Source organism: Macaca nemestrina, chromosome 3 (genome assembly GCF_043159975.1).
Source record: "Macaca nemestrina isolate mMacNem1 chromosome 3, mMacNem.hap1, whole genome shotgun sequence".
In the NCBI taxonomy this organism is placed as follows: Eukaryota; Metazoa; Chordata; class Mammalia; order Primates; family Cercopithecidae; genus Macaca; species Macaca nemestrina.
Genome location: NC_092127.1, coordinates 156,174,967 through 156,188,824, shown reverse-complemented (window position 1 = coordinate 156,188,824; position 13,858 = coordinate 156,174,967). Strand labels below are relative to the sequence as shown.

The 13,858-nt window shown below is 43.6% G+C and overlaps 1 protein-coding gene across 1 annotated transcript; it reads left to right on the top strand.

The window, feature by feature from the left end:
* Positions 1-805: 805 nt before the first annotated feature.
* Positions 806-12,167, top strand: LOC105487716 (ubiquitin C-terminal hydrolase L1). The gene is made up of 9 exons (XM_011751284.2): positions 806-935; positions 1,037-1,048; positions 1,530-1,658; positions 4,636-4,786; positions 5,705-5,790; positions 5,866-5,913; positions 7,187-7,253; positions 8,185-8,243; positions 11,718-12,167. The coding sequence occupies exons 1-9, from the start codon at positions 903-905 to the stop codon at positions 11,802-11,804; spliced, it is 672 nt and encodes a 223-aa protein (XP_011749586.1). The 5' UTR covers positions 806-902; the 3' UTR covers positions 11,805-12,167.
* The last annotated feature ends 1,691 nt before the right edge of the window (positions 12,168-13,858 follow it).

Genomic DNA, 13,858 nt, shown 5'->3' with positions numbered 1-13,858 from the left:
GGAAAACCCCACCTGAGATGACTAGAGAACAGTGGTTTCCTTGGTTACCATTCCCTTTCTTCTTCATTGGGAGTATTCTGCGGTGAACTCAGAAATTTTATTTTTCAAAGCTTCCCATTCTTTTAAAAATGCTTTTCCTTTTACAGCCTCTCGCTCAAAATCATACCCTTCTTTTCCCTGGATCTGTTTTCTAAAGTCTCCAACCGCCTGCCTTCTCTGTGTCTTGTATTACCCTCACATCCCCCAGCTTTCTACTGCTCTCCCAGGACCAACCATTTCTTCCCCGGGAGTCACATTACATCATTCCTAATGCAATATCTGTTATCTGCCAGATTCTGCTTTATTCTAGGCAGTCACTTAAAAATGAACCTCGGTACTGGTCTAACTTAACATGGAGGAGGAATTGTTTAAGGTTAAACGCAAACTGCTGAGAGATTTGGGGTGGGGGGCACACATTTACATTCATTCATATTAAATATATACCTGTTGAATTTGTGCTTTTTCTCAAATGCTTCAGAGACCCGAGCTTTAGGGTAATTGGGATGGTAGAAAGGATGGGTTTCCAGAAACTTCGCCCAAAATTAAAGACTCCATCAAAAGGACTGCTCCATACACTCAAGGAACACCCACCAACAAATCCCGTCTCCACAACCACCAGATTATCTCACCGGCGAGTGAGACTGCAAGGTTTGGGGGCCCGGCCGTACCACTCCGCGCTGCGCACGGGGGTTTCGTACCCATCTGGCCGCGACCGGCCGTTTCCCCCTCGCTTGGTTCTGCCCCTGCTCCCCCTGCGCAGGCCTCACAGTGCGTCTGGCCGGCGCTTTATAGCTGCAGCCTGGGCGGCTCCGCTAGCTGTTTTTCGTCTTCCCTGGGTTATTTCTGTCGGGCGCACCGCGAAGATGCAGCTCAAGCCGATGGAGATCAACCCCGAGGTGAGCGCCAGGTGCACCGCTGCTCGGAGAGCGCAAGGCCGAGGGAGAGAGAGCCGAGTCGCTGACCGGTTCGGTTTTGCTTTTTTGCATTTGCCTTTCAGATGCTGAACAAAGTGAGTGGCGTCTCGCGCCGTCTCTGGCCCCCTCCCCCGCGAGCGCCGAGGCGGGGGCGCCCACCGGCTGCGGCTGCTGGCAGAAACCAAGCCGCCCGCTGCGCACACCGGAGACGGCAGGGCTGGGGCGTGGGCTGGGCGCCCTTTCTGAGCCCCTGCATTTAGCGGGTGACTTTGCGAAACCGGTCACGGGGAGACGGAGGGGCTGCGCCCCGTGGCGAGCTAGCGCCGAGCGGAGCTCCCGAGGGCGTGGCGCGGGCAGCACAGACTCGGCTGCACGGGCTTCGCGGGCGCCACGTGTGGGCCGCGCTTTGTGCTGTGTCATTGCGCCCGCCAGGGTGGGGGTGGCAGGGCGGGACTGGGGCTCCTCCCAGGCTCGGGTGCGGGCGCGGAGGGCGCGCGCCTGCTGGCCCCGCCCTCTGGCAGGTGCCCGCGACCCGCGTGTCCCCCTGCCCCTGTCCGCCTTGTTTCCTCTCCGCAGGTGCTGTCCCGGCTGGGGGTCGCCGGCCAGTGGCGCTTCGTGGACGTGCTGGGGCTGGAAGAGGAGTCTCTGGGCTCGGTGCCAGCGCCTGCCTGCGCGCTGCTGCTGCTGTTTCCACTCACGGCCCAGGTAGGGCGTGGGGCCCAGGATGCGCGAGCCCCCGGTAGTGCACGCCGCTCCCCAACTTGAGGCGTCCGGGGCTTCCCGCCCCGCCACCTCCCCTGTAGGTGATGCGGGGCGCGCCTCTAAGCAAGGGAGGAGCCTGCCTTTTCGTGGTACCTACTCCCTGGGCTCCTGTTCCAGCAGTGCCTATTGCCTTCTCTCTCATCCGACCACAACTGCTTTAAATTTGGAAGAGCGGCAGTATCTCAGTTCCATCGATCCCGTTATCCAGGGAAATCATTCATCCTACTCATGAGTTCCCTCGAACTTGGGCTTTTTCGAGCCTCCGGTTCCAGGGAATGGCTGCTGGTTTCCCTTTAAGGGCTGTAACCTGTCAACTCATTGTTTGCTTCTCAGACTCCCACATAGCTGTAGAATGGAGGGGGAAGGGCTGTCCTAAATCGCAGGGAAACAATTAGGTTCGCTAATTCTCCGCCTCCATTGCCTGGGTTTCTGATAGTCTTAAGGCGTTCTTCTCACTTCTCCACTCCCACTACTTGCTCACTTGGTTTTTAGCCTCTTGAATGTATTTCTTAAAGCTTAATCATTTGTGTATGGCTTCTGTGCGGGAACCTCCTTCCTCTTCACTTATCCTCGTTCATCTCTGACCTTGTAGCTAAATGAAATGGGGGTTATTAGCTCAGTTTTGAAAGCACCTTTGCATTTCCCTTGAAATGATTTTCCTCCTCCAAGTGTGTATGGATAGATGTATCTCAAAGACAGCATCAGATTTTTTTTTTTTTTTAAAGGATAGGATATTTGCTGTCTTGTGATGTATGGAATCCCAGTCATTAGCGTGGCATTGTCTTATCTCCTGTTGTTGTCACTTGGCTGCTGATGTGGGAGAGACTGAAATTAGCTTTAGCAAAACTTGGGGCATCACTCCAAAGGTGAGGTTAACTGAAGCACCGTCCTAAGGCCAGGTGTTCTGGAAGCATCTGTAGCCAAAATCAAGAGTATGGGAAGTTCCAAGCCTTCTTCCTAGTAAATAAGCTAAGTATTATGGGTAAATACACTTATTACAGCTAATAAGATGATCTCACTGACATGTTTTTATTGCTAAAGTCTTTTACTCGGGCTAAAAGGGAGCTGCCATATTGTTGGAAGTCGAATTAGCTTCTTGGTTGACCAGATCAGTCTCTTGTCTCCAGTTGAGCATCACACAGGGGTTTTTTTTTATTAGAGCAACCATGATGACTCGGAGGTTTTGAGCAGCATTCAGAGGCAAGGCCTCTGGGAGGCAGTGGTGCAGCATGTTTGCCTTTAAAAGCTGAGTGTTCTCCTTTTGCTGGATCTTGTTAGAGAACATTCTAGTTTGTGTTATGTTTGAAAGAGCTCGATACTTTGTCCTTTAGTTTCAATTCAACCTATCAGATATATCGAGCGCCTTTTCTGCTACATAGAATGCCTACTGGACAAAACACTGAAGCCAATTGAAAGAAAAGTTGAGATTTTATAGGCTGACTTCAAAGATGCTAATGTTAATTTGGAAGGCATTTAATTTTTGACTGAGGGAATGTTATGACCCCCTACATGGATGACTTCTGAAACATTAACATAACGACTGCTAGTAAACTATTTACAGAATGATTTGTAATAGTAAATAGTAAATAGCAATAGTAAATAGTAAACTATTTACAGAACTATTTACAAATGATTCCATGGAAGAGCTCAAGCAGCCCTAAAGGATGGTGCTATCCCATTTTAATGTTTCATCTAATTAGCCTAGAAAATGAAAGAAAAACTCTTACTGGTCAATGAATACTAAATTGAGGATCTAGTTAGATAGCAGCGAAAAAGTTCTGCTAGTTGGAGTTTAAGTTGATCTTCTGGGGTAAAAGATCTTACTCTTCTGTTAGTACCAGAGAGCAAGCTTAAACTTCAGTTCGTGTACAGAAATGCAAAGCTACTAGAGTTGAAAATATGTTTCTGATGGTCTGTCTGGTTTTACTTATTATGGGAAATCATTGTTTCTATATTAGTACCCTACTCTTTAACTGGGAAGTCCTAACTTATTTATTATATTTTTATTTTTTAGAGACAAGGTCTTGAATTCCTGAGCTCAAGTGATCCTCATGCCTCAGCCTCCCTAGTAGCTGGGATTATAGGTGCAAGCCACTGACCCTGGCTCAAGAAATCATAACTTCTAAGGTCTTTAAAGCTAGTTAGTGAAAAGTCCAGATAGGCTTACTAAATTACTTGTACAAAAAGCTAGCAGATGCTTTGAGGAAATCCGTTTCCTAGTCCCATTCACTTACCAGTCTCTATCCTCCTCCTCAAATTGCCAGTCTGTCCTCAAAGTAAACCGTTTAGCTGGCAAGGACAAGCTAGTGTCACATCTTCCTCTTGTAAAATCACAGCCCAATACCCTGGACCAGTTGTGTTTCCTTCCTTAAAAAGAGGGTGGAGGGAATGGTTAATTTCTTTCACTTGCTCTTTTCAGCAGTTAAGGCTGTTTTTGTTTTTGAAGTGAAGTGTACTTGAGCCGAGTAGAAGTAGAACTTGAAAGAATAGTGAAATGTAAACCAGCTGGTGCTCTTGTTGGGCATTCAATTGACTGAAGCTTGATTAAGGATGCCTATGTGAAATACGGTTAAGTGTTAAAGAGAGAAAATAATGAACTGGTTTGTTTTCTGACTTCATGACACCATTTTGGGCTGAAAGGTTGCAGTGGTGTCTAGACACAGCCTTGGGCAGTATCCAATGCAGTCACTGCACTGCAGCACCAGGGTGGAGTCTCCGAACCTCTCAGAGCCCCACTGGCCAGCGTGGGTGTGGGAGGCAGACAGACGGGCCCTTCTCTGGGAGTTGACCAGCATCTAGAACTAAGGCTCCTGGTCACACATCCCCCTGGTGTTTCCATTTAGGTGGTAGAACTCACTGTGCTACCATCTGTTCTTTGCACTTTCATTCTGAGATGTAAAAACGCTTTTTACATTCGCAGCATGAGAACTTCAGGAAAAAACAGATTGAAGAGCTGAAGGGACAAGAAGTTAGTCCTAAAGTGTACTTCATGAAGCAGACCATTGGGAATTCCTGTGGCACAATCGGACTTATACACGCAGTGGCCAATAATCAAGATAAACTGGGATTTGGTAGGTGTGGGTTTTGAGGCCAGTCATCCTAAGCTTGAACTTGAAACATGGAGTTCAGAAACACTGTGTTCCCGAGGTCAGAGATGCTGTACCTTTTGAACCCATTTTGTAATGATGGTGTCACACACTTAAACTGACTCACAGTCTTCCTCAGAAAGGATTCCTAGCATTTCTGAATTTTGAAATGGTCCCATTTCACAAATTTTAGAGCTGAAAGTTCAAATTTTGAGGTCTTTTGAAATATGTTGTTCTTGCTATAGGTTTGTAATTAGTGCCTCTTGGGCTTGTCCACACTGAGCAGTAACAAAATGCTTACGTCAGTGGTTATCCAGTCAGATATCTCTATGCTGGACTGTTGTGTTTCTTTACATTTCTATTCAAGATCTTTATTTTCTATCTGAATAACTGAATTACTAAGGTTGAATTTTCTACCCCAAAATAATAATCTTGGTTTGGGAACCATTTTAGATTAGAACATGATTATAGTGTCATGTATATAATAGATGTGAACTGTACATTCTTAGGTGCTGTAAATACAGCAGGTAAACAAGGCAGCCCCGGCTTTTATGGCTGTAGAAATCTCAAATACGTGTTACAGATTAAGAATTGCTGTGAAAAAGTGACAGATTTGAGAGATGAGTGAAGTGGGAGGGAAAAGGGGGTCTGGGGTAGAAGAGAACAGAGGCAAGAAAGAGCTTGGCATATTGGGGGAGTGGAGCGACCTCTCTGGCTTGAAACTCGTGAATAGAGAGGGGTTAGAAAAAGAGGCTGGGGGAAAAGGTACAGCTCATCCACAACCCTGGAGGCAGTATTAAAGATTCACGTTGCTTAGCATGTTCGGCAAAGGCTTAAGTCAACAATAAATATGTACCCATTTGTATTATTTTATCTGTGCTAACATCCATTTTTTTCTTTAAGAGGATGGATCAGTCCTGAAACAGTTTCTTTCTGAAACAGAGAAAATGTCCCCTGAAGACAGAGCAAAATGCTTTGAAAAGAATGAGGTAAGAGAACTTTCAGAGCATTGCCTTTAAATAACTCTAGAGACTTTTGTGCTAATTATTTTCTTTTTTTTGCAGGCCATACAGGCAGCCCATGATGCCGTGGCACAGGAAGGCCAATGTCGGGTAAATGCAAATACAAATCGGAGCCAGGCTGCCTGGGTGCTATCTGTGTTTCCACTGAAATTGTTCAGGAATATCTTACTGGAACACGGCAAATGTTATCCACCCAAGGCCAAATGACACCAGAAAGTTCTGCCCAAATAATGCTTTGACTAGACCTTTTCAAAAGGCTCTTCAGAAATTGTATTGGCTGTTGAAATCTTGAGTAAATTCAAACTGACAGTATTTTGTTTAGATCCAAATGAGTCTTATAGGCCAGGTATAGTTGCTCATGCCTGTAATCCCAACAATTTGAGAGGTGGAGGAGGGTGAATCACTTGAGCCCGGGAGTTTGAGACCAGCCTGGCAAACATGGTGAAATCCCATCTCCACAAAAAATACAAAGAGTAGCAAGGTCTGTAGTCCCAGCTACTCGGGAGGCTGAGGTGAGAGAATTGCCTGAGCCCTGGAGGCAGAGGTTGCAGTGAGCTGAGATCATGCCACTGCACTCTGGCCTGGGTGACCCTGTCTCAAAAACAGAAATGAGTCTTACGGAGTGTACACCTCTCCTAGTAAGTGAGCATTTCAAATAATCTTCACAGGCTGTTGCGGAGAATGAAATACACCACAAAGGACAAGTTCTAGAAGGTTTGAATGTACCATAATCTGATGAGAACCTCTGAGTCAGCTGCCAAATTTAAGTCAGATTACAGTGTCCTTTTATTTAAAAAAAAAAAATTTGGCAAGGTCAGGCTCCATTGCATAGGCTGGAATGCAGTGGTGTGACCTTGGCTCACTGCAACAGTTCTCTCACCTCAGCCTCCCGAGTAGCTGGGATTACAAGTACACACCACCACGCCTACTAATTTTTATATTTTTTGTAGAGATGGGGTTTCAGCATGTTGTCTGGGCTGGTCTTGAACTCTTATGAACTCAAGTAATCTCTCTGCCTCTGCCTCCCAAAGTGCTAGTGTTACAGGCGTGAGCCACCATGCCCAGCCAGATCTCAGTGTCTTTATAACTACAACTGGCTGTGCCATTTTCTAGTATTGACCTTGGTTGAGATACTTAGCCTCTCTAAGCCTCAGTAAAAGTCCTGTAGTAATAGCATCCTCATAGAGTTGTTCTGACAGTTAACAGTATGTTTACCTTAATGGGCTTAGCATAGGGCCTAAGTATTAGCGATAATTTTTTAAAATCAAATCAGTTCAAGTATATTTCACTTGAATTGCAAGATAATTTTTAAAATAAGTTCAGCTTACACTCATTTTCAAAAAAATGTCTTGACTTTCTTTAGGTAGATGACAAGGTGAATTTCCATTTCATTCTGTTTAACAACGTGGATGGCCACCTCTATGAACTGGGTATGTTTCACTCCGTTTTTGGAACTCAATGTAGTTTCATGCATTCTTTCAGACTGAATCTCTTGATATATTGTTGTGTGACTTTATGGCACTTGGCATATCATTGTTTATAAAGCCACAGTAATAAAATATTCTCATGAGGGCACTTAACCCCTTATTATCCCCAGAGCAACTTCCTGAGGCAACTGACCTAATCAGTGGCTTTAATACCTAATCAATGGCTTTAGTCAGAAACCATTGAAAAGCGTAGATCAGATCAGTGCCAGGTGAAGGTATATGTGATCAGACTTTCTTTTCCCATCTCCTCCTATAGCATACCCTAGTATCATCCTTTCTGGGCAAAGAATAAATCTGAAAAAGGATCAGTGCCTGAATATGACCTTACTTGTCTAAAAAGAATCTGGATATGTTGGAATAATTTCTATTAGCTAGTTTATGGCATCAAGAAAGACGACCTACCTTGTAAGATTCATTCCTTTTGAATGAATTAATGGAGAAAGACTTGTAACTGTGTTGTCTCAAGCCGAGATACCACCTACAGGCTTACAAAGGCAAGGGAATAGTGAAGGCAATCTAGTCATTGGAGGACAGATGAAATCTCAGGTGTCTCCTCTTCTTGCCTCCATCTTTCCTATACCCCAGAGACTGCATCTGACTTTTGCTCTGTGGCCCTTTCCTAGAGTTGGGGCACAGGCCCCTCCATTAGGGTAGCTGATTTGAGCTTGTACGATCTTGTAGACTAGAATTGCCTGGGATGGATGCCTAGGGACACTTGAACCTCATTTGCAGCCTGTTGCTTCATAACCAGGCTTCCTTTTGTGGGTTTGGCAGTGGTTTTTGGAAGAATCTAAAACTTCCATCTGGGCTAGGTAAGCATGGTAGCCAGAAAACATGCAGAGAAAATCGACGTGTCTGGCTTCTTTTGTTACAGATGGACGAATGCCTTTTCCGGTGAACCATGGCGCCAGTTCAGAGGGCACCCTGCTGCAGGTCATCTTTGGAATGCATCTCTTCCTAATGGGCCCCACAATTCTTTGGCCAAATTTTCTATTCTAAAGTGCTAACACTCTTCCAGGACAGCCAGCATCAATTGCCTGGGTTAATAGCAGTCTTTAGGGCTGCAAGATCATCTTAGTAATTCTGTCTACCTTATTTTATTGTGAGTGGTTTTAAACAGGGCTTCAGAGACACCCTGAGTAATCTGTTTCATGTGCTGTCTTTAGTCCACAGTTAGAATTAGCCTGAAAGCTGTTGCTTTGCTTCCTGGTGGGATTAAGGTGACCATTGTCCTCTCGTCAGATTACATCATGGTTAAAGACTCACGGAACAGTAGACTTTCATAATCCCTCTAAGACGACTGGATTTGGGTCAGTCTTGGAGGTAGTGTATTATAGGTTCTAGTTAGGTGGTTAAATTTAGGAGTTTTTCCTTCCCACATGGTCTACTGTTACAAGAACAAAAGAAGCAGATTTAAAATGCACCTGACAAAAACTCTTAATATCCAGGATCACTTTGTAACCATCCTGGACAGAAAAGTGATTCTGGACAAAGGTTGGTAGGTGACTCTAGGCCTTTTCACTAAAAAATAAGTGTCTAGAGTTGAATCAGTTTACTATTATAAAGGAAAAATGCTTAATTATGATATAATACAAAATACTGTTTTTAGCTTGCTGTGCTGAAGAAAAATACACAAAATGCTGTTAAAATATAACTATACTTCATTTGAGTAGTAGTAGTATCAAATCTTTGAAAAACTTGCTGTGTGCAGACCAGGACTCAGCAAGCATTTTCTATAAAGAGCCAAACAAAATATTTTAGGCTTTGTATGGCATATGGCTCCGTTGCAAGTATTCAGTTCTGCTGTTACAACTCAGCAGCCTATAGACCCTCTAAATGAATGTATGTAGCTGTTTTCCACCACCACAGGCTGGGTTAGGCCCACATGCTGCAGTTTACTGTACTTACGTGCTCTTCTAGGTGATGTATGTCTTTTATAGAAATCCTTTAATGACACAATGAGGTAGGTATTATCCCCATTTCAGAGCTGAGAAAACTCAGAGTTTAAGGCCTGAGGTCAGTGACTTACATGGCAAACTATGGTTCAAACCTATATAGTCTGGCCAGGCATGGTGGCTCACGCCTATAATCCAGCACTTTGGGAGGCCAGAGTGGGAGGATCGCTTGAGCTCAGGAGTTCAAGACCAGCCTGGGCAAAATGGTGAAACCCTGTCTCTACTAAAAATACAAAAATTAGCCGGGCCTGGTGGTGCATGCCTGTAGTCCCAGCTGCTCGGGAGGCTGAGGCACAAGAATCGCTTGTACCTGGGAGGTGGAGGTTGCAGTGAGCCGAGATTGCACCACTGTACTCCAGTCTGGGCAACAGAGCAAGACTCTGTCTCAGAAGAAAAAAAATAGAAAACTTAGTCTGCATTTAGAGTTTGTGCTCTTAGCCACTGTATAATACCAATAGGACCTTTCATTAGAAAAGACCTCCCTTTGGAACTTCACAGACCTGATAGCCCCAAGGTGCTAGTGGACCACATTATGCCACTCTTAATAGGGAGGATTGATTGCGCTCTCTGTCAGACACACCTGAGATCAGTTAAAGCTAATTCTTGGTATTCAAGAGGTATGTGGGAATAGGAGTATGGAATGAAGAATAGACCTGGAGAGCCAGGATGGGATGGAGGGGTTGCATGAGAAAATCAGAATTTACTTGGTGAGAATAAGAAAACAGAGGGAGAATTTCTGGTCTTTGATCCGTTTGGAGGAAAGACCCTAATCCTTCCTAGTGAAGCATTTAAGGTACATGCTAACTCATCCAACACTGCACTAATGCCATAAAAATGTGCCCCCCATTAGGCTACTTACAAGTGTCATGTGAGTAGCATTTATAAGGTGTGGGGAAGGTAAAATTTTTCTATAGAGATGGGGCGGGAGGGACTCACTGTGTTGCCCAGGCTGGTCTTTAACTCTTGGACTCAAGTGATCTTTCTGCCTCAGCTTCCCAGAGTGCTGGGATTATAGGCGTGAGCCACAGTACCTGGCTAAAACCTTTTTTTTTTTTTTTAAACTATTCGAATTAGAAACTTATTTAAAATTAAAAGAGTTTCTAAATTAAACCAGCATTTTAGTTAAAATTCTTACCCTAGGTAAGGCTGGTTCTATACGGTTAAAGATGTTTTAGGTTGTCTAAACTTCACACTAAATCATTAAACTGGTGAGAAGATACATGCACTTAACCCAAATATCCTAAACTTGGATGAATTAGGTCCCTGCACATTAGCTCTATAGAAGATGGTTATCCTCTTTAAAGATACAACTTTAATAGTGAAATCAATATCTAGTAAAGTCAATTCAGGGAAGACAGGTCTGGAATATTGATATATTAAAAAGCCTGGTAGAAGATAAAAGGTTGATGTCAATCCAGATACTCTTTGGTTGCTTTTTTTGAGAAAGGGTCTCGCTCTGTCATTCAGGCTGGAGTGCAGTGGTGCAATCATGGCTTACTGTAGCCTTGAATTCCTTGCTCAAGCAATCCTCCCACCTCAGTCTTCTGAGTAGCCAGGACTAGAAGTGCACACCACCATGCGCAGCTAATTTTTCAAATTTTAGTAGAGATGTTGCCCAGGCTAGTCTTGAACTCCTGAGCTCAAGCCATCGACTGCCTCAGCTTCCCAAAGTGCTGAGATTGCAGGCCTGAGCCATGTGGCCCAAACTCATTGAGTTGGTGATTTCTAAATTTTAGGAGTAATGTTTCATTACCGTTCTGTATCATAGAGCATTCCCTTTCTCCTTCAGGTATCTTTCCTCTGGGCTTTTTGTTACAGATTCAACAGAGTAATATTTTTGATCCCCAAACAATTGTATCCTAGAAGTTGGTAAATAACCCTGGGATCAATTTTCTGTTACCAGTCTTTGTCATCTAGATTTTTAAAAGTAGTAACACATGTCACTTCACCATCATTCTCTAAGCTTCCATTGCTTGTGTGTACCTAGAATACCAGGTAAACATTAAGGCTGTTTTTAAAAATGTTTCTTAGAAGACAATTGTCTTTATTTTGGGAATTTCTGAGTTACAGCTTGTCTTTTATGTCACCTTATAGAAGAAAGATCGGTTTCCAATCTTTAGATTTGAGGAAAATCGCATTAATGGTTGTGTTTTTGTTGTTGGTTTTTTTTTTTTGTTTTTTTTGTTTTTTTAAAACTTTTCCAAAACCAGTTACAAGGTGAGAGAAGCACAAAACCATTTGGTGGAAGTGATAAAGAAGTCAAATCCATGATGTAACCCTGTCTTTCCCATTACCTGATTTTTTCTTTAAGCCCTGGTTTTCAAATTAATGATGGAATTAAAGTTGATGAGGGTGAACTTTGAGCATTAATAGACCTACGAGCCTTTCCCTATGTGACTTTCATTTTTGAGCTCTTGCTCTTTGGATATTAACGACATTTCTTTTTTTCCAGGACGCTGCCAAGGTCTGCAGAGAATTCACCGAGCGTGAGCAAGGAGAAGTCCGCTTCTCTGCCGTGGCTCTCTGCAAGGCAGCCTAATTCTCTGTGGGAGGGACTTTGCTGATTTCCCCTCTTCCCTTCAACGTGAAAATATATACTGCCCCCCCCCCCCCCATGCAGTCTACAATGCTTCAGTACTTGTGAAACACAGCTGTTCCGTTCTGCAGACACGCCTTCCCCTCAGCCACACCCAGGCGCTTAAGCACAAGTAGAGTGCACAGCTGTCCACTGGGCCGATGTGGTGTGAGCTTCAGATGGCGAAGCATTCTCCCCAGTGTATGTCTTGTATCCATTATCTAACGCTTTAAATGGCTACTTTGGTTTCTGTCTGTAAGTTAAGACCTTGGATGTGGTTTAATTGTTTGTCCTCAAAAGGAATAAAACCTTTCTGCTGATAAGGTAGCCACAGCTGATTCTCATTTTCTTTTACCCTTTCCCCAACATGTCAGATGATTTTGGTAGTAATATATGAATGTCTTCTATATAGGTAACTCATATAGTGCTGGTAAGAATTGCCATAAAAACATTGGTTTGGTGTGTCTTTGGATTTTTTTGCGTTTGTATTCCCTATGTATACCTGTAGAAATTAATCTTTAAAGATTTTTAAATAGGCAGATTTTATGGCACAATTCTAGACTTACAGAAATATTGAAGACAAAAAGAAAATACTGAAGACATTGTAGAAGTCCCATAAACCCACCATCCAGTTTCCTCTATTAATTGGGGTTCTCTAGAGGACAGAACTCATAGGATACATGTATTATATAAAGGGGAGTTGAGTGTTGACCCACACGATCAGAAGGTAAAGTCCCACAGTAGGCCCTCTGAAAGCTGAGGAGCAAGGAAGCCAGTCCGAGTCTCAAAACCTCGAAAGTAGGAAAACCAATAGTGCAGTCTTCACTCTGTAGTCAAAGGTCCAAGAATCCCAAAGCTGAAAAACTTGGGAGTCTGATATTCCAGGGGAGGACATATCCAGCACAGGAGAAAGATAGAGGCCAGGAGACTGGGCCAGTCTAGTCTACCCACATTCTTCTGCCTGCTTTTATTGTGGCCACGCTGGCCGCTGAGTAGATGGTGCCCATGCGGATTGAGGGTGGGTCTGCCTCTCCCAGTCCACTGACTCAAATCTTAATTTCCTTTAGCAACACCCTCACAGACACCCAGGAACAATACTTTGCATCCTTTAAGTTGATGTTCAATATTAACCATCACAATTATTGACATGTTGATACACTGCTATTAAGTCCATAGCTTGTTTAGATTTCTTGGCTGTTTCCCTAATGTCCTTTTTCTGTTTCAGGATCCTACCCAGGAGCCCACATGACTGTTACTTGCCCTGTCCCACCAGGCTCCTTTGGGCTCTGTCAGTTTCTCAGACTTCTCATTCTTTGACGACCTTGACAAATTTGAGTACCATCAAGTATTTTGTAAGGTGCCCCTCTATTGGGATTTGTCTAATGTTAGACTAGGGTTATGGGTTTTTGGGGAAGAAAACCACAGAGGCAAAGCGCTGTTTTCATCATATGCTATAAAGGGTACATAAGCTAATTTATCACTGATTTTGGCCTCTTACCTGGCTGAGGTTGTGTTTGAAAGACTTCACTGTAAACTCACTCCCGCGGCCTTTTCCATGCTGTACTCTTAGGAAGTCACCATGCAAAGCCCACACTTAAGGAGCAGAGGTGTATCTTCTATCTCCTTGAGGGCCAAGTATCTATATGAATTACTGGGAATTCTTTTGGAAGGGAGAGTTGTCTTTTTTCTCCTATCTAACCATTTTTATCAGTATGACCTCATATCGTATACTTTGGATTTATATCATAACCCAGTACTACTTGTTGCCCACACTGTTCCGTTTTAGTTCTTGGGAGCTCTTTCAGTTGGCTCCTGTGTCGCTTTGACATACCCCAATCAGTGTGGTGTGTTTTGTTTTTCTTAGCAATTCTTACTGTCTAGAAATTAATTAAAAGAAAAAAAAACAAAGCAAAATTCGTTGGCATTTGTTGTTAAACCTTACTTTATAGATCAATGTGCTCTTGTTTTATAGGATACACTATTATGTAATTTATAGGTTTTCATTAAAGATTAAATGA